The sequence below is a fragment of the Python bivittatus genome, unplaced genomic scaffold (genome assembly GCF_059951505.1).
Source record: "Python bivittatus isolate LINGU-HERP-01145 unplaced genomic scaffold, Pbiv_v1 ctg000330_np1212, whole genome shotgun sequence".
Lineage (NCBI taxonomy): Eukaryota > Metazoa > Chordata > Lepidosauria > Squamata > Pythonidae > Python > Python bivittatus.
Window position 1 is genome coordinate 52,074,861 of NW_028277058.1, and position 26,833 is coordinate 52,101,693.

General features: G+C 38.2%; 1 protein-coding gene across 1 annotated transcript in view; it reads right to left on the reverse strand.

The window, feature by feature from the left end:
- Positions 1-4,292: 4,292 nt before the first annotated feature.
- Positions 4,293-26,833, reverse strand: part of SLC15A5 (solute carrier family 15 member 5) — a 53,406-nt gene continuing 30,865 nt past the window's right edge. The window contains exons 8-9 of the mRNA XM_007422978.3: positions 13,909-14,017; positions 4,293-13,218 (exon numbers count right to left, since the gene is read on the reverse strand). Coding sequence (XP_007423040.1) covers positions 13,071-13,218; positions 13,909-14,017 — 257 coding nt within the window. The 3' untranslated portion in view covers positions 4,293-13,070. The remainder of the gene's footprint in view (positions 13,219-13,908; positions 14,018-26,833) is intronic.

Here is a 26,833-nt window from a genome sequence, read left to right on the forward strand (position 1 = left end):
GAGTTCTCACACAACATGCTTCACCAAGTAACTGAATCGATACACAACACCGAATCATAACCTAACCAAATGGATTGTGTTTATCCCCAAAATTCATGAAGGGTAGCACTAACCACGCCTGTTATGGACATGCAGCCACCAGGTTTGTAACTGATCTGGTTTCCATGGGTTGCATGAAGACAGCTAGGATCTGTCTTTATATACTAAGTGACTGAAAAATAAACTCTGAAAGCATGTTTCCATTTTCTTCTGCTCTTGAATGTGAAGCAAAGGAAACTTCAGACGCTCTGGGGGTTGTAGTGCAGATGGGATATTCCAAAGTGTGGCATTTGGAACAGAAGTGTGAAGTTGGTATGAACTTGAGGACACATGGTATTTATGTGTCAAATTTTTATACCCTGATTGGCAATGAATCCTCTACTGAGACAGAGGGTAAAGCAGGATGAGGAAGAAGCAGTCCTGGTTAACAGCACCATGATGGAATGGAGAAGATGGCAGGGCACGGGAGAACTGCCGGTGTTTTCACAATCAATCATGTCCAATGAACACACCAAACAGGGCATTGCTATCTCTGTTTTGTTATGACACCAAGCAGGATACTGAGTGCCTTGGCTTATTGTGATGTTTGTTCAGGGCCCCTCTGTGGAAATAATGGAAAAGTCAAAGAGGCTGGAGAAATAGGAGGAGACTGATATTTTTTCATGCATTCTGCATCTCCAGTTACAGAGGCTTTCTAGAACATGTACAAGTCTACCTTGGTAAGCATCTATACTTGTACATTTCCTTACTTCAGACCCACAAGCTTAATGTGTGGATGTCAGGGATGTTGCTAGAGACATGCAACAGGTTCAGCAAGTAGCTTGGTCCTTCAGTGTGTGGATTGTATTTTCATGTGACAAACCAAGCCATCTTTGATTTACATAACATTTCTTTATTTAGTAGATCTGCACCTTACCTTTCATTCAAGAGCTCAGGGTGACTTCCATAGGAGTCTCCCTTCATATTTTCCCCCCACAACAGCAACCTCATGAGAAAGACTGAGAGACAATGGCTGGCCCAAAGTAATGTATTGAGTTTTTGGGGCTGGTGGACTTGAACCATCAGGATCTCCCCAATCCTAGTCCAACACATTAACCAGTATCCCACAATGATGTATAGACTCTGCTGCAATGTAGGCAGAAGAAATATGCAAAGGGATCATTTATAAAAGGAAGGGATTTCTGCAAAGCTACATCTGAACTGTAAAAATAGGATAATCCTTTTCAGGAACTGTTTGAACTAATGGCTGTTTTCAAACAAGTGATTTAACATTGCCACTTGAAATGATTTCACCATCCGTGGTTTCCCTCCAAGCTATTTACAATTAAAATTCAAATAAGGTCAGGTATCATCAGCTATTTATGAAAAAGAAAGAACCTTAAATTAATTTTTTTTTGCTTTGTCAACAAGCCAAGTAACCGAAAGGATCCTCAATTTCGTTTAATTGCAAGGGGGGAAAAGTTACAACAGCTGGATAGAATAGCAAAAATGATCATTATTCATTTGGGTGCTATCCTTACACACAAAAATAAGGTGCTCTCCATTCCCTAAGATATTTCTTTCTAATCCCATAAAAGAATCTGTCTTTGATTTCAAGTGGAATTCCTGCTGTGCAGGTTGCAACGCAAATCTAATTTGTGTGCAACAAAACCAAATGGGTTGAAATGAACTCTGCATTCCAAATATGTTTTTGTTTAATCATTGCCTTTCCTCATCTTTATAATGAATGCACAATCAAGTTATACTTCAAGGGGGAAAAAACAAGAAAAGTAAAAGAAAAATTGAGGGATGAGGGAATGATAATAAAAGAGAGCATTTGCTACTGAGAATTGTTGTAAGCTTCTGCTGCTGGCAAGAAGCAAGTGTAGGAAGGACATGAGATGTTCACAATTGTGCTGAACTATCTGAGGGGGGAAACGCAATGGGAGAAATGCTGTATTGGATCAGACCCTATCTAATCCAGCATTCTGGTTTCACAGTCCCTAACCAAATGCCTATAGCAGCTTAAGAGAACAGCTGGTACTCAGAGGCCCATAGTCTCACTTATGGATATACTCTAATAGCCATTAATATCTTCTACAAACATGTTTAATACCTTTTTAAAGCTGTCCAAATTGATGGTCCTCACCAATGGTTAGGGTGGTAAATCCCATGGATGAGTTATACTCTTGGTGAAGAAATACTTCCTTCTGCCCTACCCGATTCTTCCACCATTCAGTTTTATTGCAGGACATTGAGATCCAGCATTATGTTCCTCACCTTCTATATGATCTTCTTCTGCAAACCATGTGTAATTTTATATACCTCTGTCATGTTTCCCCTTTACTTGTTCTTTTTTCACCTAAGCTAAAAATCTCCCATTTTCTCATAAAGAAAATGATCATGTATCTGAAGTTTTGTTCCACAGTTTCTAGATCTAGGGTCTTCATTCTGAAGTGAAAAGGGACCAAAGTTAATGCAAGCAAATACAGCCACAGAGTCTCTGACTAACGTGTTTCAGTAAGTTGTGGGGACCCAGACATTAGAAGTTCCTAGATCTAATATTTTCCTGCTCTAAAAGCAAGAAAATGCCTTTTTGGGGAACAAAGTCCTGTCTGTACCTCAAAAAAAAAAAAAAGAAAAAAAGAAAAAAAATTGAAATCCTATCCAAAGCTTGTTCAGTCAGTAAGATAATGACATGTATCCAAGACTATCAGCTTGTAAGTTTTTTTCTTTTAGCACCACAGATCTATTTAAAATAAGCTGTCATAGTGCCAACAGGCAGTAATTTCTATCTACCAACTCCCTCTATTTCATTTTACATATGCCACACCCTAGAAAAAAGGGCATTTATTTTCCCACTCTATTTTTTCCCTAATTGTCTATGTTATGGTTGGATAACAGAGTGGGATGTATACCCCATGTTTTTGTTTAGAAGATGACATTTAGTTGTTTTCATGTGTAGGTGAACACTGAGGTGCACAGAGCGAGCCGATGTCACTTCTTGGCCTGATGACATGAGGAAATATACATTTATTGTTTTAAAAATTGTGTCCCAGAATAGTGAAGATCTCAGCTGTCATGAATTCAATCCTTGGCCACAGGATGTGTCCTCTGTTCTTCCAGTGTAGCTCACTGTCTTGCCCATAGCAGATGGAAAGAAGATCCATTTCATTTGGATGGAATCATCTGAAAAGAGACCTTCCAGACTAAAACAAAAGATGATGTAGGATGTTTCAGGAAGGATAGGAAATGGCCAAAGTATTTCTTTCTCTAACAAGAAGACTTTCTATTCATAGTGGCCAAACTATATCCAACTCATAGCCCTTATCAGGATTTAAGAAATGCCTGAGTACATGTTATGGAAATATTGGTCCTGATATGAAAAGCCATGTTCTCCATTGCTTACACAGAGTTACTGCCCATGTGGTTTTACTTTATTTAGCTAAGTTGCTAGCTCATTTTCTTTTTCTGCCATTGAAGTGAATAGGGGCGTCTTTATAGGTGAAGCAACTCAGTACACACACAACCAGAAAGAAACAGAAAGTTAGGAGGCAACCAGGTCTTCAAAATACTTAGGTCCATTCAACACATACATCTAACCATAGCACAAACACACCCTGGCAATTTATTTTTTTCCTGCTGTGTCCCCATGGCATTACTTTCATCTCACCCCCAGCTCTTGAGTTAGACAGGCTTAAGCTGTCCTTAGCTGTGCCTGTGTTAAAGTAGTGTTGCTCCTTTTATTCCAACACTCTCCAAGGATGGCCTCAAGGTACATTCAATCTGTTGGCTTTGTCTTGGAGAGAAGTCAAGAGACTAGGAACAGAGATAGTAAAGGAAGAGTAAGGATCAGCAGGGTGGACAGCAACATTCATACAAGTATAGTTATTTGGTGATTCAAGAGTGTTCTACTCAGCACTAGGGAAAAGCCCACAGTGCCCCCATTCTAAGTGTTAAGCATCATGTTTCCTTTGTAGGCATTTAGAACTCAGAGTGAAAGTGATAAAGACTACCAAGGCACAGGAGATACAGTTAATTTGAGATCATCTTTAAACATTATATAGTTTCTCTGTGGCTTCATATCAGTGGAGATGCTTTGCTATTCATGAATTTTCTGTTTTCTCTTTTGTTCTCTTTTTCGGTCTTTGCCTGTTTGTCTTGGGTCAGGATATTAACCACCTGGCACTTTCAAGACCCAGTTTCAATAAGAAATTGGAAATGCGTATATATACATATATAATGATAAATGTTTTATATCTGCAGATATTTCCATATATTAAAAGTATACAGGTAACACCAATACATGCCAAGTATTGAGTTATCTCTCAATGAATGTTATTCATACTGCATTGTTTCCTAAACAACTCTTCTGAGAGTCAAGATTAGAAAATCAGATCCAAAACAGGTGCAGGAAGAATCTTCAAAAGTCCAGGTTAAACAACGTTATAATCTGCTTTCATGCTGTGTTTTATTTTCTACTACAATTGCAACCTGGTGTTAGAAATATGAAGTTAAAAAGGCAGGGGAATGGAAAGGAAAGTGAGAAGTCATGAACGTATGTCTAGAAGTTTAATAAATGTGTCAAGGCAACTTTCAAGTTCCAAAAAAGCTCATCTTTTGAACCATTTTATTTGCTGCCTTCTGAAATCCACCGGGTTTAAATCAGTCCTGCAAGATCCTTGTTATTTTCTTTGCCTACTCAGACCTTGTGCTGTGCTTGAATACAACCCGGAGAGTTATATTTAAAAGACAAAGTTTCATTTAATACATTCCAAGAGCAAGAAATGAGACCCTGGATTTTTAGGGGCTCTTGATTTCTATGGCATAAAAAATAATACCACGCATTTCTCAAATAAGTTAAAATGGGTGGAATGAGGAACAACAAATGATTGTTTAGCTCTTTCCCCAAATAAACGTATGAAAGCAATTCCCCAGATAATGCAGATTCTGTACCCAGATAAAATCAACATATTGATATAATATTTGAAAACTGCAATAATTCCCACTGGCATAGAGTTATTTTGCTATTCCTTTAATTTAGCCCACTTGAATACCCCCAAACCCACCAATTTTATGGGAGATCAGATGAAGCATTAGTGATCTGTGATCATTTATCTATGAAATTGTCTCGTTTCTACGGGTTTTTTTTTTAATGGGAACAATTCTATTATTCTGCACTATATTGACAGAGCAATTTTTATCTAATAAGCTCCGGGAAAGCTAGTCAGGCAGTAGGAAAACATTTTGTTGCAAATTCTGTCCACCCTCCCCAGGAACAGATTGCTTCTTGAGTTGTGTTATTATTTGTGCAAGGCTGGACAGCTTGAGTGTGAGAATAATTTATTCCCTGTACATTTCTAATTACAGCAAAAGAGGTTCGATCAATGACACACTTGTCCATCTTGTTCTTTCTTGTCTTTCAGGCATGGTTGGCTACAGCTAAGTAGACAGACCAGTACAAAATACACGAGAAACACAACTCTGTCAGAAAAGGACTGAAGTGCTACTGTTAATTATTCTGGACCATGTGCTCGTTTACAACCCATCTAACATGAGAAATTGTCTCTGAGGTGTCAAACAGCATCACTTACGTAAGTGCAGGGGAAGCAGTAACAAAATGTTTGAGTGACTGGATTTGGGTGACCTGCCAGAGACCCACACCAGAAGCTTTGAGATTTAGCTCCCAATCTGTGTCTTCGAGTTTGATGTTGAATTTAAATTGGGACTCGCTATCTAACTGTTTCTTTTTTTAATGATAAAAAAAAAATCCCCATGAGTCCAATTCATTTGTTAGAATGGCATGGATCTACCTTTGCCTTTGCAATTATTTGTTTAAATCAAACCTAGGAACGCAGCTGTCATTCTCTCTTCACTTCTCGCTCTATAAAATAAGCAGGAAGAACAATGATTCTTTTGTAGCAACCCATCTTCATGCACGTTGAGTTAGCATATGAATGAACAAGATGCTAAGAAGGAAATGGAAGGTTTGCCTTCTTAAGAATGAGGTAGTCCTGCACATTTCTGACCCCTTTAAAACATCCCAGCTCTGCCTGTTAAAACAATCAAAGGATGGTGGTTATAGCTGGAAGCTATGCTTGTTTTTTATTTAAATGTACAGGTTTATATCTATTTCTCTATTTCTTGAGAGTAATTTCTTTTTTCTACCCATCTATTGCATAATTTTTTTCTGCACTACCTTGAGAAGAAGTTCTTTGTTAGAGAAACTTGACAGAACAATATGAGGAAAAGAACTTACGCATCATTAAAGTTTGCCCAACATTTATGGCGACCTATTGTAGTTTAGGCAATTTATTAACCACAAGAATATTGCATAAAAATGACAGCCTGATTTAAAAAGAAAGATTGGCTTACCAAAGATAGGAAACGTTCTACCTGATAAAGCATAAGCCTGTTTAATTAAAAAAAAAAAAAAGCAAATGTTTATCCAGATGAGCCCTGCAAGAGAAAGAGTTCGCATGCTATGTGAACTCAGGCAACAGTTAAGTAGTGATTCCTTCCTCAAAAAAGCTGGGTGAATCCTCTCTCCCCATTTTTCAGGTGTCTGTCTGTGTGAGATCCTTTTGGCTCCACAATAATCAAAAAAGGATTTTTGAAGAATCTGATTCTGCCTTAGTTCCTTATGCTAGTGAAACGTTTGGGAGTACGGAATCAACACAAGCCAAATCAGGTAGAAGTTATGGTGACATTCTTCTTGGTGAAATTATGCTAGAGTTACAGCTAATGGTCACCAAGATACAAGACAAATCAAAAATCAAAAGGTCTTATTCACATGAATAGATTCCTAGCCTTATAAGTATCAGGCAGGGAATAGCCAAAATAGTTTATATTGGTCAGATTTCTCAGCAAATACATGGCAACACAATTCCTAAATTTATAAAACATGCAGAACATGTCCAAAACAATCATATTATGGATTAATACGTTTGATCGTTTGGTACACACACCATGCTAAGAAACAAACTTCATCCTACTCAACCCGTTTAAGACATGCAAGCCCAGCCGAAGACTGAACCTAGATTCACTGAATTAATCTGTCCAAATTCACCAACCCATTACATTAATTGCCTAGTCATATTTCGGTATGTTGTGTTATCTCAAAGCAGTCTTCATGAATTGGCAAGCTTTCTTTGGCCAGAGAATTACATTATTATTCAAGGACTGTAGGAGATGTGACCATGGGATCTCCAGGGTGGTGGAATTGAATCCAGCCCAGTTCAAGACAAATAAAAGCAGAATAGTTTGTTCTTAGGGGAGAATTCATGGATTGGTTCAAAGGACAGAGCCAAGATTCTGGTGGTATATCAACCAATCTGGGGATCATAATTTTTCCTGCCCCATCTGACTAGTGTCGTCTCTGAAGGACAAATAGGATAATTCTATACTATTGGTGTGTTGGGGGGGGGGCTTCAATATTCATACCATGTTTGCTATGGTGAGACCTCCTTGAGACTTCAGAGTAAACATGGCAATCACAGAATTGCCTTAATACCCCATTAAGCTCACATAGTCGAAGGACACGGTCAAGGCAAGTATTCGCAATTGAGTAAGGGGTTGATGGCTTAAAATTTGGGTGAGGAGTGAGACTGCTACCTAATGCACTTTAAATTGGCAGAAGCTCCCCTCTGCAGATTTGGGAGATGAATTAAGATATTCAGCCCATGGAAAGTTATAAAATCCAAAGGATTCCAGCCAACTGGAAGGTTCTGAAGAGGCTTCCGTATGCCGGTACGGAAACCTCCTGTGTCTGCTGGAAACACTAGACATAATCTCTAAGCAAAGACTCACAGCTGCTTCATTTCACCTTTAAAGCAATGGGAAGAGTGTTACTTCACAAAACAACTTTGAAGTGCTGTTTTGCAGAAACCTTTTGTGGAAGTGACGCTCCCCTTCAAAGCTTTGCCCAGCCCTACTTAAAATGCATTTCCGTATTTTATTTTTTATTTATTTTTTATTTTATTATTAAATTTATATGCTGCCCATCTCCCCCAGAAGGAAATGCTTATTCAGGGATACAACTTCCCTGGATCAGGGGTGTATCAAAATTCCTCAGAGTTGCAGGTCCTCAGTTTACAACAGAAACTGACAGCTCAAGTAATAGGAAAGCACAGAGAGGGGGTGACTGGACAGCTGGTTTTCAACCTGTTCTTGAACGGATTGTATTCTTCTGAAAGGGCAGGTGCAGAGTCTGAGATCCTTCTTGGTCTTATATTATTTCCCTAGAAATACATGTAATTCCAGGGAGCTGGAACATTTTTTACCAATTTGGGCTGGTTCACCAAATAGGATGTTTCCTCAATAGATTGGATTCCTGTAGGATATTGTATTTGGGGCTGGCCTTGGAAATGTTTTGGACGCATTTAGGTGTTAAGATTCTCACTAGTTTGGATGGGAACATCTTATACAAAAAGAATTCTCTCAGTTCTGGATCCACTATTAAAGCCTTATCCCCAACCTCTGAAAGAACGCTGCCTCTTAGTTGTATACTGAAATCTTTGAAATGCTTTCAAAAATGCTGTTGCTAGAAAACGTTCCTGTGGGCTTATACAAAAGGGCGTCTTGCTTTGTGGTCTCTAATTTTGCAATGCTGTTCCAAAGGAAACCCAACTGGTACCAATCTTATGTTTCATTGGGTACCAAATTAAAATTTATATACATAAATTGCATATCACCTAAACTGATTTTAGATTGGCTGATTGCTGTTTTGTTAGCAGGTTGCATGAGAGCTATGCCTCTGTCAAACTGTATTACAGTATTGTGCTGTTTCTGTAATTTTAGATATAAATCAATTTATGATTGCCTTTTGTGATGGAACAGCATGGAATCGAGAGAGAGAGAGAGGGAGAGAGACCCATCTCTCTTCTCCAAAAGCAGCAGGCATCTGTAAAGAAAGCATTCCTTTCAGCTAATTGGTATGACGATAGGACTATCCTGTTCTTATTTACAAAACTACAGATTTATGTCAAGCAAAGCCAATTATGCTTAATGTTTAAACTATTGCAGGTGCTGAATGACTTTGTTGCTAGGCACTGGAAATGAAAAATGCTCTTTTAACACATCTCATTGCAATGGAGAGCATGTGCTCCATCATCAGTGCAAACTGAACAGATGGATAGCTTAAACCCTGCACTGAACTCCCGATACTTCTTCTCTCCCCCTTCTTCCCTTGTCTACCTGAAACGATGTCCCACATGTTTTCTCTTGCCTTGTCGTCCTGAAATTATTCACTTTTGAAAAACCAAAAAATGAAGTCACATAACTTACATCTTTCCTCAGGTATGTTTAACTCATTCAGAACATGCTTGGTCAAGTGTTGTGTTTTGAAAGAATGTTGACTTTGCTGCTGTAGACCAGAGGGATGGTCTAAGCAATCTCATCTCATCTCATCTCATCTCATCTCATCTCATCTCATCTCATCTCATCTCATCTCATCTCATCTCATCTCATCTCATCTCATCTCATCTCATCAATGGAAGGGAAAAATTGTTAGGGGGGAGTCCCTCTAGTGGTGGTGTGTTGTTTGAACTGAAAGGATTGTCATAAAAGTTCCCAGAGTCACCCCCATCAAGTTCACAAATGAAGACAGTTGTATCAATCTTTTTCTGTGCATATAGTGGGTATTTCCACACTACCACCATTTCTGCCTCCCAATCCTTCCAAAGCAGTTTGAAGTTGATCCACGAGTGACTTCTCTTCTGATGTCTCTCAGTGCTGAGAATAAAAAGCAAAGATTCACCACTCCATCCTGAGCTGCTGCAGGTCCTAAACAAAACTTTCCTCCCCCTCGCTCTTGCCAAGAGAGAAATGAAATAAATTGCTTGCACACCATCCAAGTTCCTGTTTCATGCAGCATCCAGATGCCTTCACCCCCCAATGTTAATTGTTTCTAATTGAGGAGTTCCCATAAGTGGAGACAAGAGCTGCCCATATCTTGCAGCATTTCAAAGAAAAGGGTATTTGCAAGGTTAGCCAGATATCAATTGGCTCTGCTCTCCAGCAGTGCCTATGTTGAGGTCCAGTGCTAGTTTCAACCCAGCACAGAGTTGCATCTGAAATCTCGTGTATTATACTGGTGAGGATGAGACAAAACGGGGTGTTGATGATCAACAGGAAAGTGAAAAATAGGGTTGGGAAGGTCTTGGGTAAAGTGCAGAGGATTATCTTTAATTAGTTGGATAACAGAAAATTTTGACTCGTAATAAATGGAACTGCTTAAAGGTTTTAATATAGTGGAGATTTTTTCTAAGGGATAAAAGTCCAGGACTTTAACTTTTTAATGTATTGTTTCATTTATTAACAGAACACTGACCTGTCCTGGCAATTTAATGTTTCCTTTTCTTTAGTCACTTCTAAAAATCACACTCTTAGCGTTTTTCTGAAGATTACATTTTTCTGCAATGCTATTGTTTAGTATTCTTTGTTGATGGAGTGGGGAGAAGGATCTCTGTTCAAAACTTTTCTTCAAACATTTGTCTTGGGTGGCCCTGCACGGTATAGCTCATGGCTTCACTGAGTTACGCAAGCCCCTTCGCCACGACAAGGCAGTGATCCATGAAGGGGACTCTTAGGTATATGTTCTCCTTAAATATAAGGATGACCAAAGCGATGACAACAGGTACAGCAAACAGCTTTAGAACTGACATGCAGATACTGAAGTGGTGAAGAGCTTCTGTCATTTAGGACTATCAACAGTAGAAGAACAAGCATTCAAGAAATATGCCGCAGACTAGCATTTGATAGAATAGCAATGAAAGCCTTGGAAAGATATTCAGATGCCATGATATGTCTATGCCGACAAAGATCAGAATCATGCAAGCAAGCAATGGCTTTCCTTTTGACAATCTATGAAAGCAAAAATTGGACTTTTTGTAGGATACAAAGAATACTGACACTTTGAACTTTGCTATTGGAGAAGACTCCTGAGAACACTATGGATAGGCAAGAAAACATACAAATGAATCATAGAAGAAATCAATCCACAGTTCTCATTTGATGTACAAATGACCAGGCTCAAATCAGCATATTTTGGACACAAAATCCTAACTTTCTTGAGAAGTCCATAATGCCAGAAAAGGCGGAAGGAAAGAAAAGAAGAGGGCAACCAGCAGCAAGGTGAATGGATGATTTACAGCACTGATGGATGCACCTCTGGAAGACCTGAAGGGCCTGATTGGAAAAGATCATCCAGGAGTATATCTATCTATGGAATCACTAAGAGTCAACACTGACTTGATGGTATGTAATCAATCAATCAGTCAAATGTTCCCTAAGTTTAGGTTGGATTTGCACTATTTTCTTTCTTTACCCACTCAGATTAAAGCATAATGGTCAATCATGAGAACACTTCCAAATCCATTATTATTAGAGAGCATTTGCAAAGTATCCAGTTAAAAGGTGTAAGAAAGGGAAAGAGAGGAATATAAAGCATCCAGTTCTCACACTTTCAATTTTATCAAGAGCAAGTTTTGTTTTAAAGCAAGCAGATCTTTAGTTACCCTTGCAAGAACAAGCCAAACAAATAAGTGGTGTATTACAAACAAGGATTACTCACAATATATTGTTTGGTGGTAAAATCTATGTCCCCATCACAAATTATTGCAAGAGGTAGGGTGTACAGCCCAGACCTGGTAGACCTTTCTCCTTCCTGCTGCTTTACTAGTACAAATACATTCTCCTTGCACTACTGCTATACTTGACATCAGCAAACAAAGAATGGTTAAGTGCTAAACTTGGAGTTCCATGCTAAACCGATCTGTGTATTATTCTACACTTGTTGCTGCACACTGCTGCTAACCATTGTTCATGGTCAATTTCCTTGGTTTTCATCCAGCCAATGGCTGCCAGGTGAGCCAGGAACTATAGCAAATATGCAGGTGTTCAATCATTTACAGCAGAATCAGTAGGCAGTACAAGATTAATTCCTAGAGTTTGAACAGAGAATGTAGCAGCAGGCAGAGTTTAAAGTCAGCACAAGAATCAAAGACAAGGTATTAGCAATAAGGGTAGACCCCAAAGTTCAGTTAAGCCAAAAAGCTGTAGGTAGTAGCTGTAGTGGGTAATCCCATGACCCTGAAGTTTTTGCTCAGACTGCCATCCAAAGCTCAACTTTGGTCATTAGAAAAGATTTTGCAAAGTTCTAACTCATGAGCTGGACCTTGCCCCTGTAAATAACTCATGAGAATTTTAGTATATTAGTTATACACTTATTCACTTGAACATTGGCTGGACATACACCTTTCGTTCCCTTTGTCACTGTGAGATGGACTTCTAGAATCCTTGAGAAGAAGCAGGAGACTCCTATTCCCTTAGAGACAGTCCCCTTGTATACACTCCAGTGTGATGGAGTTTATAAGGGGACTGTCTCTAATGGAACAGGAGTCTCCTGCTTCTACTCAAGGATTCCAGAAGTAACTGTCTTCTTTTTTCATTAAGCGCTACATCTATCTCCAAAAAATAGTCTTCCAAAGGGAAAGTTGTACAGTGGGAATTGTAAGAAACATTAGTTCATTCTAAAATGACTTTGGATCTAATAAAGTTTCTTATAACTCCCACTATACAACTTTCCGTTTGAAAGACTCTTTTAGAGATAGATGTTTCTGTACATACAGGGCTACCAGATCTGGTCTGCAAAACTCTGGATGACCACTAGATGGCAGCGAAGAGATATACAGAAAAATCTAACTCTTTGATGCCATTGTCTGGATTTCTGCAGTCCAGATCTGATACCTGTACTACATATCGAACATGACATTAGAAAAAGTCAACTTGCCTTATTAAAAGGCTCTGTCACCCACGAAACACTCTTTAATAGGAAAAAGAGTGAGATGTATGGATTTAGAATCATTCAAATGTAGGTCCTGAACTTATAGAGATAATTTTTACAGAGAGAAGCAGACATGAAAAAGATAAACTACAATCCACTATTGCTAAGTCAATCCATAAACAAAGAAAGGAACACATTATTAAAAGTTGACAGACAATAATCTGAAGACAGAGTGGACCAAGTTCTCAGTCATTTTCAGAGCATAAGTTCACAGGAGAGTCTCCATCGGGGACAAAGGAGAGGGGCAATCCAGGATGCTATCATAAAATGTAAGTGATTTCTCATGCTGTAAAAGTTGCTCCTGAAGAAGGCTCCCTCTGAATCCTTCATCATAGTCTTGCTGCAGATTATTATATCTGCAAAGCAAAAATAAATTAAACCTCTTTTGTGGTGCTATAAAATATATGGATATGTTTAATGTCTTCAAAGTCTGATATAAGAAAAAAAGAGAGAGAGAGAAAGGGAGAGTTGCTAAATCAAAACAATGGTTCATCCTGGCTGTCAGGAACATATGGTCAGATTCTTAATGTTGAAGGATAAAGTTGTGTATCCAGAAAAAGTTTAAGAGTGGAAGATGGAGTCACCCATCAACCCCCAGCCTGGATAACTTTATGTTCTCCAAACTTTCTTTGTGTAAGTGCCAACTATCCTGGCTTGAGAAAACTATGCTCCAAAGAGCCAAGCAATGTCATGATCCCACACCATCAGATTCAGCAGCTTCTAAACCATGGAAGACCATTTTATGGTCAGAAACCTCTCCCAGGCAAGAGAGACAGACTAGTCACCCAGAGTGAGATGAAGTTGTGTTGCTGAAGAAAATTTAGAGCGGATTTGTATGAAACTCTAACTTTTGCTCCTCAAGGATCTGTGTAAGATCCTATCTTACACAAGAAGCATAGACTATGTAACCACAGGATCAGGTTTATTGTCTGTTATCTGCACAGGAACCATTTAAAGTAGCCATAGATGGATATTTCTTCAACTTACTGGGCAGATGTGCTCTACAAAACACTAACATGCCAAGAGCTGAATATTCAAAGACTTACTTGTATGAAATGGTCCCGAAGCCCAGTGTGTTCATGATCATTAATGAGGCCAAGAAGAAGTAAAATCTCTCAAATTTACCCTCATTTAGAATGTTCGGAAACCACTCACCTAGAAGGATGGGGAAAATATATTTATATATATATTGAGAGGGATTCCAAAAAAGAAGAAAATTATTACCAAATTCTGCCTGCAATGGGGCCTCCTGGCACATTATTGCAGAATTATTTTTCTGTTATGGGTTGTGGGTCTGTTACAGTAGACCTGCTTATTCTAAGATGCACTGGGCAGCTGATAGCCTTCATGACACCCCAAATCTATTCTTGGATTCTTAAAGCTCCTTAAGATAACACTGCCAAATTCAGCAGCAACATGTCAATTTTCAATGGTTCATTTCCCTCCCTCTCCCTTAAAAAAAAACAAAACAAAAAAACCTTAAGCAGTAAAACAGATTTATTAAACATCTGGGAACTTTAATGCACCTATGTTATGCCACAACTTAAGAAAAGGGGAGCTCTACCAACTCTGGTGACATCTTCTCTTCTAGATAATTTATGCATTGTTTGGAAAAATACATTCATTATTATCTTGTATTCTGTTATATTAATACTGAATGAATTTAACTTCATGTCACAACTCCTGCTCTCTTTCCTGATTCGGTAGGGTTAAAAATCAACAAGGAGTTGGCAATCTTTTCCATTACCTGCTCTTCCCCTCCAAAACATTCAAAATCTCACAAGATTGCCAAACCTGATAAAACTTCAGCACTCTCATCCCAAATTCTTATGAGCTTCTCCGTGAGATGGCTAACATTGTACAAGAGTGGATAACATTGCGAGGTTTTGTCCATTTTTAATTTTTAAAATTATTTTTATTTTAAATGAATTTGGGCATGGTGTGGTTTATGTTTGTAGAGGAACTTGGAAAGAATCTTGATGAAGGAATGCAGAAGTCATTAATCGAGGGAAACAACAACCGAGTCCTGGGAAAAGTGTGAAAAACTCAAAATAACTCCATCTCGATTCTGTTTGGTATAAGAGGGAGCAAGTGGAAACTCTGGCTGGCTTTCAATATTCTATTATTATACTCTACAACAATAAAGTAGCATTCTTGGAATCCTTGAGGCATCTGTTTCTTGACCAGGCCTACCTTGAAGGACTTACAATGTTGGAGATCCAGATCCAATGGTACTGACTCTTTAGCACCTCATAACCTCTATACCAGGGTGTAGATAGATTGCTAAGGATTGTCTATCACTTTGCCAGCTCTTTATCCAAGAGGCAGCTAATCTCAGGTTACTTCCTTCTGCCTTGTTTCCTAGGCATATACACACTCAGCACATGTTGTTGGACTCTCCTCTGGGTAGGATGTAGCTAACTAGGTGCAAGACCTTTCCTATCTCTAGAAGAGGGGTCCCCAAACTCTTCAGCTCATCAACCCCTTCATGACACTTCAGATTATTCATCAACCCCCAAACATTTATTATATGAAAATAATTTAATAAATACTATTTTAACTAATAGTATTGTGGATAATAATAACAACATCATCATTTACCACTTGGATAGTCCCATTGACCCTTGGGAGTCGACCACTTTGGGGAACCCTGCTCTAAACGTATTTCCTGCCAATAAATATCTTGTCTGTTATAAAATCTGCTTCACTAATCATTGCTCAGGTTAGATTCCCCTCTCAGGAATGCTCAAATAGACACACATAATGCTTCAACCTCCAACAGTTTAGGTCCACAACAGTCACCCAGGTCCCTGACACCTTTAGATCCCATGTTGCCTATTCTAGATTTAGAAATATCCATTAATGATTTTGATTAAACATGTTGCAATAGTATCAGCCCAGCCCAGTCCTTGTCCCTCCAATCTTCTTCCACCTGTTTTTATCCACTTAATAACCAATTTCCTTGACAAATCACCACATCTTAACCCTCCTGTCAGGGGATGTGCAGAATAATCAGCTGAGATTCAACTCACATGTGTGAGTTTTCTGCAGGGCAAACCTATTGACCACTAGGAGCAGTAGATGGAGGGAGAGCAAATGGGCTCTGAACATTTATTTCCTTTCTTTGTCTAAATGTCAGCCCTTTGAGGTAGTTCAGACTAAGAAACCAGAATCTTTAATACTAAGACTACTTTTATTGTAAAGTTACAGTAACAGAATCTTGCAAGTCTGAAAGCGCTTCCCCCTCCCCTGCCTTTACTTTCCAGAGAACTAGGGAGGGTCCCTCCTAAGATGCTTTCTCCACCTCCCTTCCTGCTTTGGACTCAGATTTCTCATATCAGACCATTGTCTAGGCTGCGGCTCTTCCTCCTGTCTCTTAAGGTTATTTGCACAGCCCGTTACATCAAAAGACTTATTTGCAGGTCTCTAGGTAACATACCTCCTATTGGTTTGACTGATATTCTCAGAACTGTCTTATTTTCTTTCTCTCAACTTCCTTCTGCTATTGAGTGGGCAGTTCAGGTTCTCCTCTACCTTGATCTTCCTCCACAATGGCAGAGAGCACACTACAGGCTCTCAGCCATAGACAGGCTTAAGTAACTTAGGCTTTCTTATCAGTATATTACTTTTAAAATAAAGCTGATTTTCTTTCATGCAACACCAGCCTCAAGTACAGTTTCTTACAAAACCGATGCACCTAGTGTTGGTATTTTTCTCTACATGCATTATTTTGGAAGTGTCTGCACATGGGATCAACAGCACCAAAATGGTGGCCATAACCAGGTGTTGAAACTGCACCCCTTTTACGCATGTGCAATGCATGCAGCACACATTAAAAGGGTGGGCTTGGATCAGGCAGTTGCACCCATCATTTTGACCTTGTTTACCCCCTGTGGACAGCCCTGCATCATTTCCACTGCTAACCAACATACTCAAGGGTATGCAATTCCATAGACAAATTTCAAGATTCCTTCTGGCCATTTACTTGCATCAAAGCTAACATCAGAAGGGGAGGGGCCCTGCTAACTTTGCATTTAAAATAACCAGGAAAGCTTACTGTATGAGCCCTACAAGGTAGGCCAGACCAAGAAACCAATGCCATATAGGTCTAAAACTACTTTTATTGTAACAGCTATAGTAACAGAATCTTGCAAATCTGGATGTGCTTCCCCCTTCCCTCACTTTATCTTTGTCTGTACTAGGTGGGGGCTTGTCTGAGATGATTTCTCAAGTTATTTTCTTGGCCCGGGCTCAAGCCCCACTTATCTGACCATTGTTTTGGTAGCAGCTCTTCCTCCTGTCCTTCAAGACCCTTCCCTATGCCTCTACACTGAACACACTCTTTGCTGTACGCTACAAAATAGTAGGGAAATGTTGATGTTGGGAAAGATGTATTGATTGTTATTTTATTCACATGTAGAAAAATAAATACGTAATACACATACAGACATATGCAAGGAATGTTCAGACGACCTTCCATGCCCTCAGAGAAAGTGTGAGGGAGTTGATGGGTGACTGAAAGGATTTTATGCATGTAATTAATGCACGTACATACACTATGAATCTTTTACACAGCACTTTATGCATATGGAATATATGAACAGTAGGAGTTAGATTCTCATTAGATAGCTACCAGTCTAGCTCCCTTGGCATTCTAACCTCCCTCATGTGTTTCCTGAAGATGAGTCCCCAAAACTCTCTATCAAAAATCATAAAGTATGCTTTGGCAGCTGTGATGAGGCCAGTGGGATGTACATGGGTGTCATGACATCATCACTCAAATGTACTTGCGTCAGATACCATAACACAGTTGCATAATTGCATCATTTGCACAAGTCATTGTTTTGACATCATTGTGGCTTGATACAGGCACCACTGAAAGCATACTGCACATATATGACATGGAAAGAGAAGGGAAAATGAAAGGATGTATAAATTATTAAGTCCATCATTCTTTATGTGCATCAACATTTGCAGTGCTAAAATGCCTAGAAGGAGAAATAAATTTCCACTTAAGGATATGCAGTGGAGACATGGCGAAGTCATACCTGTTTGGAGATTCCAATCTAACTGCCATATTTTAGGTTAGCATCTTTGCATTGGCTCGCAGAATTAAAAGAATCTAACTACATACAAGTTAGTTTTAAATTAAAGAAAGAAAGATAGCTACATTTACTGTATATCATTAGCAAAACAGCTTCTGCTCTTTACAACAGCTTGGATCAAACTGTTCCACTTCCACTTTAGTTGGAAAAAAAAATTCAAATGTTGACAAACAGTGCATATCCAACAATCCATTTCTGCAAATTCACTATAGATTTATCCTTCCAATATTGCATGACAAATTATTTTTGCCACCTCCCATGAGTGGACATTCCATCATCCTTTTCTTTGATTCCAGATACAAGCGATACAGCCAAGAAGAGTATATACATAATTGACATGAAGTGGTCTGTTGAAACACATGTGAACAATCCTGGGGATATCAGTCACAAATCTGAAAATAAAAAGACAAGGCCAGTCCATGTGACTTAATGTTCCAATTCTTGAATTGCATCTGCTGATTATACCAATCCTTATTAAAAAAATATTGGAGCTGTCCTGAGCAACACTACCAAACAACAGATCCATAAAATACTAATTTCAATGGACGCATAGAGACGAATTTCACATTTTTAAAGATCTTCCACTGATTTGCCTAAACAGGGATCATAAAAAGAGAACCTTGAATGAACTAGTAAAATAGGAGAAGTGAAAACTTCCGTTGCCATTGTACATTTCTTGTTAAGGAAACTTCTTCCTTTAGATCAACACAAGCAGGCTGTCTGTTTTCTCTAACTGGCTTCTTAGACAAAACCGTCCAGAGTCACTGGGAGTTGGGCGGCATATACATTTTAATAATAATAATAATAATAATAATAATAATAATAATAATAATATAATAATAGTAGTAGCAGCAGCAACAACCACCTACATCTGCCAGCCATCCATGTAGCTCCTCCCTTTAAGTCCATTTCTACATACCATTTCTCAGGGATGTGGAATACTTCCAGAGTTTTGCTTTAAAAATATGCCAGCTGACTGAGCTCCTAGGTGCTATAAATGTCTACTTTAGTAGCTTATAAACTTTTAGAGCCATCATTCGCAATCAAATAGTCTCATTTTACACATCTCAGTGAATGCTGGGATGAAGGAGCGACCAAGTGTATCAGATGGAAGACTTATAACGTATATGAACTTCTGAGCTACAGTTCCTCTCATCCAGCAGAAAACAGCTAGACAGAATCACCTGCGTGGAGCTTAAAATGTGAACTGTCCTTGTTTTCACCTTCAGGTGTGAACCCTGCTCCTATTTTGCTTTTATTTGGTAGACAGGAAATCATTTCAATACAACAGTTCCCAACCTCACACAAAAATATTCCCAGTCCTGTTAAAATGATACCAATGCATCAGAACAGTCAAATATTAATGTCTATTTTTTTAAAAAAAAAAGATCCTCCAAGAACTACTTAGCAAAATCAATAAAAGGTTTAAATATGAAGCTTTATGAAGGAATAGTTCCCACTAAAAACTTTGCAACAGTTATTCATAACTTTATCATATCTGTATAGACTACTACAATGTGCTTTACATGGAGCTGCCTCTGATTAGTTCCTGGAAGCTACAACTGGAACAAAAATGTGTTGACACGATGGTTGATAGGTGTTAATGGTCAGATACATATTACATCAGAACTCAAGGCCTTGCACTTGTCTTTGTATGTACTTCATGGGAAATATTCCTAATAATCCCACATCTGGGGGCAGAGGGGTCAAGAAACGAAGAAGGTGCCATTGTTCTGTTACAGCACTGATATTGTAAATATTAGATTGGCCACCACTGTGATGGCCTTCTGAAAAGATGTTGGCACTGAATGATAGGTGGAAGTCTTTGGACTGAATGTCATCTTATGGTTAACTTACTGAATGCTGAGTTCTGTGATTACTATATTATGACAAATTTGTTATGAGAGGAAGCCTAGGGTATGATTGTTATTGTGACGTTTATATTTTTGGGGTGCTTTCTTGTTTAGATTACTTACTGAATATCTTTGTGGATGATTTAACTGTTGTCAACTGCCATGAGTGATAGTGAAACTGGAGGCATACAAATTTGATAACTAAATAAATATTTTAATTAATTGTGGGTAAAGTTATAAGGATGTAAAATAGCTACTCTTTTCAAAGTTTTACCCTGAAAGAAATGCTAGCTTTGGATATTATTGGCTGGTCAGAACATTGATATTATATAGTGTAGCCATTCAAAAGTAATTCAGTAATTTGAATTGCTGATTTTGCTGTCATAAGAGCAATGTTTGGGTTGTGTTTATGAATGGCATTTTCTGTCACATTTCATGAACTGTGAAGATGTAAGATGCTATGAAATATAGCATCTTAAGGAGAACTGCAGATCTCTTTCAGATGCTATATAATTTTCTAGATAAAATCAAGTTTCATAAAAATAAAACTGAAGTGTCAAAAGCTCACAATAATAAAAGGGATAGCAACCAAACTGAAGCGGAAGATATGATTGGAGGCATTTTTAGTAGCAAAATTAAAAAAATAAATAAAACACTCATTGAACTGCCATTAAAAATCAATGTGTACAATAAAACAATCATTATCACCATCATCATCTTAAGCTTTTGGAAACAAAAAAGATAGATATTAACAAATGTCAGAATCTTGATGGCTATATATCCTGTTGTATCTTGCTACAACTTCTCTGAAGATCCCTGCATAATACAAACTTTGAGCAAGGCCTCAAAAACCAAGGGGAGATTATTTAGGAAGAATATTCCCAAAATTCTGAAGAGCTTTTAGTATTAACTAGAGGCCATTATTGGGGATCATCTACACAGTCTGCCGTCAACTAGAAACTTTGGACATTTTTTTTTTTTTAACCATTGGTCATTTGCTGTCCGTTGCTGTCTTCTCAATTCTGGCTTTGTGTGCGTTCATTCTTAAGGCTTGGTCTTGTGCAGCCAGAATTAGCCTCTCTGTCTCTTCCTTCAACTTTCCTGCTCTTAGCCAGTGCTAGGTCTTCTTGTTATCTGCTTTGTCTGCAAATAACGAGTGGACCACCTAGTTAGCTGCTGCAAGAAGATTGCACAGACTGACTACAAACAACGGCATGACAAACTGCTCTGCTTTCCATGTTAGATTTATAGCAGTGTTGTCCAAACTTGGCCACTTTAAGATGAGTGGACTTCAACTCCCAGAATTCCCCAGCCAGCATGGCTGGCTGGGGAATTCTGGGAGTTGAAGTCCACTCATCTTAAAGTGGCCAAGTTTGGACAACACTGATTTATAGTCTCCTCTTTAGCCTAAGACTTCCTACAATAGAATCTTTCTTTCTTCCTTTTTTCTTATGAGGATAAAAACCTCAAAGATGCAGGCCTTTTTATTGAAGTATCTAACCTTTACTTGCCTTTTTGGACACTAAGCATCTGTCTTCTCTAGATATTCTTAACTTATTTGGTTCTACTTATCACATGTGCTCTGCAAAATAGGCAGTGAATGAACTAGAAGATTCCAATCAGGATACCTTAATTTTTTTCTTACATATCCAGCAAGCTGTCAAGGATGGATAGATCATTTCTGGTAGCAGCCTGAACACATCATCTGGGGAAGATGTTGACCATCAATTTCAATTCCATTTCCCCCCCTCTTATGTCAGAAGTTTGAACTGCTTGATTGCTGCAGGCTTTCCCTGATTTCAGCTTTACTCTACCTCCCTCTCTGAAATTCCCCACCTATGGGACATATGTACTAGCCTGAGTTTGACAGTTGCCATCTTGGACTACAGCTTTGAAGAGGAGGCTATGGATTTGAAAGCTCAGGGTTGTAAATATTGTACACAATGAAGCCACTCTCATGACAAAGAGAAAATCACAAAATTAAAAGACCTGCAAATAGAAGTAGAACAACTGTGGCAAAAGGAAGCAAAGATAGTAATAGGTGCCTTGGTGCAATCCCAAAACACCTGGAACACCTGGAGCATCCTTGAACACCACCGGCGTTGACAAAAATCACCATCAGTCAATTGCAAAAGGCAGCTTTACTTGGAACAGCTTCCATCCTGCAACGATACCGTTAACACCATCAAGCAACAACATCTGCCTATCCCAGCTCCTTGGGAAAGACTCGGTGGGTGAATAAAAATGCCAAATCCAGTTTAAACATCTGGCTGACTGTGCGACCAGCAGTAATAATAACAAATGGGTTCAGACCAAATTCTTTCACTCTTAGCAACCAACTCAAATCACAGTGTTCACATTACAACTTTTGGAAAAGTTACTTCCATAACATAGTGTGCACGAGAAGGCGGGGGGGTGGGATAGGGTTTATCACATATCTCATTAAAATGTCAAGGGAGGCACAAGAGCCTTAAGAAACCAGTTTCCTCAGTGTATACTGAAAATATCACTGTCACTTGTCATCTGTTTGCACTCATCAAATTTCTGAAGAAGTCTTATTTTATCATATTCACACTGTCTTTCAGAGATATGTTAAAAAAAGTGATTAGCACCATTTAAGGCTCTGAATGAATATCTTATCCACTTTGCCAGTAAAACACAATTCTGGATGAACAAGATGCTACTGGATGCAAAAAAGGTTTAGGTATTGGAATTTCTAACTTCTGTGCCCATGTGGGTCTGGGAGATTTGGATTCAAAATTAGTTCACAACCAGTAAATTGGACAGACTATTATAAATTAGCATCACTTCCTTAGAAAGGCATGCAATCAACAATTAAAAGGATATAACATTGGTAACATCTGTTTCTGTACTAAAATCTCAGTATAAAACTAATCACAATCAAATTTCTTTGAAAATTAATGGGATACAAAATAAATTTCACTGAGACTAAAACATGGCTAACCTTTTATGGACTAGGATCCAGAATGGTATTCCTCACTCAGATAAAAGTAAATAAATAAATACATTAAAAAAAAGAAGTGCTCAGGCTTTTTACATGGTAAGCCAAACAGCACCGTATCCAAATAATAGCAGTAATATATAAAACAATAAGGTTAACCAATAATGTATAAAAGCTGACCATTTGTGTGACATATTGGAAAAGCTGGAGAGAAAAGGTCTTCAACCAGCAAGGAGATATCAGATACAGGTAATTCTCGTTTACTGACCACAACTGAGACCAGCGACTTGGTCATTAAACGAAGTGGTCACTTTCCTTTCCTTTACAGACCTGCAAAGGTCGTAAATGCAAGGATTGGTCACAAAGTTACTTTTTCATCACTGTCATAGTTGTGAATGGTTGCTAAATGAGGCAGTTGCTAAATGAGGCCTACCTGTAAGATGCCAAGTTATCATCCCTCCCCCTCTCCCTCCCCCCATGGAAGACTCCACATTCACAATGCTACAATAGAATATGGGATTTAAAAGAACAAGTTCTTCCATTCATAAAAACAAGAGTATGGAACTCACCTCTGCCTCACCTAACAACTTTATGAATACAAATACCATCTACACATTGTCACTCAACTGGAAGTAAAGGTAAAATACTTCCTCAAATTGAACTCTACTTCTGGTTCCTCAAGTTTTATTTGGCAACAATGCAACTAATCCGACAATCTCAATTACACTTGGGGCTCCTTGGAGATCAAGCTTTACAATAATTTATTGACTTTTGTAAGCATAGCAGCTTTTGCTTTATAAGGTTTACATAGCAGCTTTGGCTTTTTTAAGGAATAAATCTATGACTTTCTGTGATGACAGGATTTTTCACATCACTATGAAAATTCCAAAAATTGACTGAGAAAGGAGAACTGAAGCTTTATATCACTGTTAACCTGGGTCACCTTACACTGCTATACTAAGGTGAAAAGGTTTATATTGTATCTTTATGTTGTTTTACCTTTGCACACTACCTTGAGTCTTTTATTTGTCAGCCCATATCTAAAAATCTAAATAATGAATAAATCAAATCCATGGCAACCTTTATTTCCTAAATTTGACTAGCTCACTGCATCCAAAGTGAAAATGAGGAAAAGTTTGTCTTCTTTGGGGGAGAGTGACTATACCAATTGCATGTTAGACAGAACAACTTATTTTACAGGAAGAGGCCAAAACACTGACAATTCTAACTATGTTCTAGAGGTGGGTAGCTGCAGGCCACATAAGGTTCCAAGACACCATTTTATGGCCCATCAGAGCATCCCAAGATCACACACTGCTGGTTTTGGGTGGCACAATTTACTATTTTGTTTTGCTCCCCCACCCCAAAAAGAGGCAAAGTTTCCATGCCTGTTACCCATGACATCATTGGTTCATGGCGCTTGGCTTGAAAAGCTGTCCACCCCTAATCTATGCCCATGGAGCTTTTTCAATTATACCTATATGTGCTATGAAGCAAGCACCCATAAAACCTTTGGAAGTATACTGAGATAGCTCCAGGGTGGAATAGTTGTCTTCTCTGTAGGAAGACTGGCACATTTGTTCTACCTAAGAGGCCATGAGAGTTAATACTGCCCCATGAACATATGAGAAAAAGTTATGTGAATGAAACCAAATCACCTCATTTTGCTTCATGACTGAAATCAAGCAAAGTGGAGAATGTTTTAAACAGAAAATTAGATCTCAGTGATGTACATGTTATTATCTTAAGAAAAATCACAGAATCCCATATCAAACATAGAATCTGGACATTTTTGCTCTTATGACGATAAAGTTTCTTGCTCTTATGACAGTTGAAGAAGTTATACTGTTTATATAATTATATAATTATACTGCCATATAATTACAACTATATGGCAAACAACTTCTAGAATCTTACAAAAGAATTCCAATGGTTGGAGACAAAGCTCCAGTACACCAGTATCTCTTATTTATGTGAAAAGTAGAATATGTTATGCAAAGCATCTGACAACCCAGGCATATATTTAGGAAAGAAAGAAATTTCCTCTCCTTAATTGATTTATACAGGTTGCAGAAAGCTTTTTCTTCATGCAGGATTGTGTGAGGTTGGAGCTCTAAATCATTAACATTCAGTTCTGTGTTATGGTGAAGATGCCAGACTACAAACTTGGAGAACATGAGTTTTAGTTCTCTCTTAGGCCCAAAAGCCAAGTGGGTGATTTTGGACCAGTCATTCTTTCTCAGCCCAACCCACCTCAAAGTGTTGTTGTTGTGGAGAAAATAGGCGGGAGCATTATGTATACTGCTGTGAATTGTACAAATAAAGGTGGGATATATAACTAATAAAAGATGGGATAAATAGAATAGATAATACAATAGATTAATAAAAAAAAGACCCTTCAGGGACCAACACTCCAACTCCATAGTAAGAATTGCATTTGTAGATCATCTTCAGATCTCACTAACAATGTGGAATGCCCTGTACACAGTGGTTTAGATTATCACCCCTGTGCTATCATTTCTGTACCAGATGAAGACATTTTAACTCTCCAAGGCTTTTAAACATCTATTAACTTTTGTCCAAGTTCTTAATCTCTTTAAGCTTCAGTGAATTTTCACTGACTACCATTTAGGTGAGCCAGGTTTTGGCCACAACACTTACGATATACCAAGACACATTTGTATTTTTACAATCTTTTGAAAATACCTAAAAGGACAATTAACCATTGAAAGATGGGGTAGAAATTTTAGAACATAACATTATTAAATGTTGTTATTGTAATATTTAGCATCTTTTGAATCCGTTTTACAGTATGGGCTTTGAAAAAAAATGAGATCAGCCTCTGACTTAGATAAGGGGCATCTTTCTTTGCTTATGAGATATGAATAATATATTTAGATTTTTATCCCACCTTTCTTCCAGACAAATATTATTCTCACAATCACCTGTGGGATAGATTGGGCTAAGATGTAGGTGGGAAACCTGCACTCCTTCGGATATTGAAGTCCCTGTCTGTTGAACACACGATCAGTGATAAAGGATGTTGGGACTTATAGTTCATCATCATCTGAGATGGCACAAGTTCCCTATCCTAAGGCTAAAAGATGGTTATTATCCTGAACACTGAAGGCTAAATCCTAAGGCTGAAAGTTGGTTATTAGAAAGCTTCATGACAAAGTAGAATTTAAACCCACTTCTGCCTGGTTCTAGTCTGGATTAGAACCATGACTGCAATAACTTCTACAAACATTTCCCCTCCACCTATATTTTATATGTTCCTTCAAGTGTAACAGGGCTAAGCATCACACCATTGAATGATATTAAAAACAGGCCCAGCAAAATGGCACCACATTAACTAGCATGTGAAATCTGCCATTGATACGTACTCTTACTATGCCCATGCCCACTGGCAAGAATGCATCGTGATTTCTTGGCATCTCAAGAAAGTGTTTGACTGCAACATTTTGCAATCAGGAGAGCAATAAAAATGACACCTTAATTTAGAAAAAGAAGGAAAACGGGATAAGGAATGATAATATATTAAAAAAAAAAGACTATGAAAAATAAGTAAGATGAACATAAATCCTCAATTCTCAAGTAAATTAAAAAATGACTGTGTCCCTAGTTAGACGAAGTCCCCGTTTTCTTAATCATGGTTTGTTGTAGAGGTTTGCAGTATAACTTCAAGAGAGGCTACTATGTTGTTATTGCAAATTACTTTCAAAATTGCTATCAAATAGTGATTCTTATTAAATGCATGATGAAGAGTAATCATGCTAACTATATTTAATTTGGGTTAAGTGAAATAATGTTTAGTTTTGCCCTGACTTGATCTTCTATTTTTAAATTATTGCCTACAACATGCCATTCAAAGGTAATATGTGGCCCTCCAATGGGAAAAAATGTGCATACCTTCTTTATTGAATAAAACACAAGTGTCCATATTTGTATAATATGCTAAACTAAAAAAAGGGGGTGAGAACTCATGATTTTTTTGGCCACATGGACCCATCAGAACTAAGATTACGCCACCAAAATCCTGTGCCAAAGT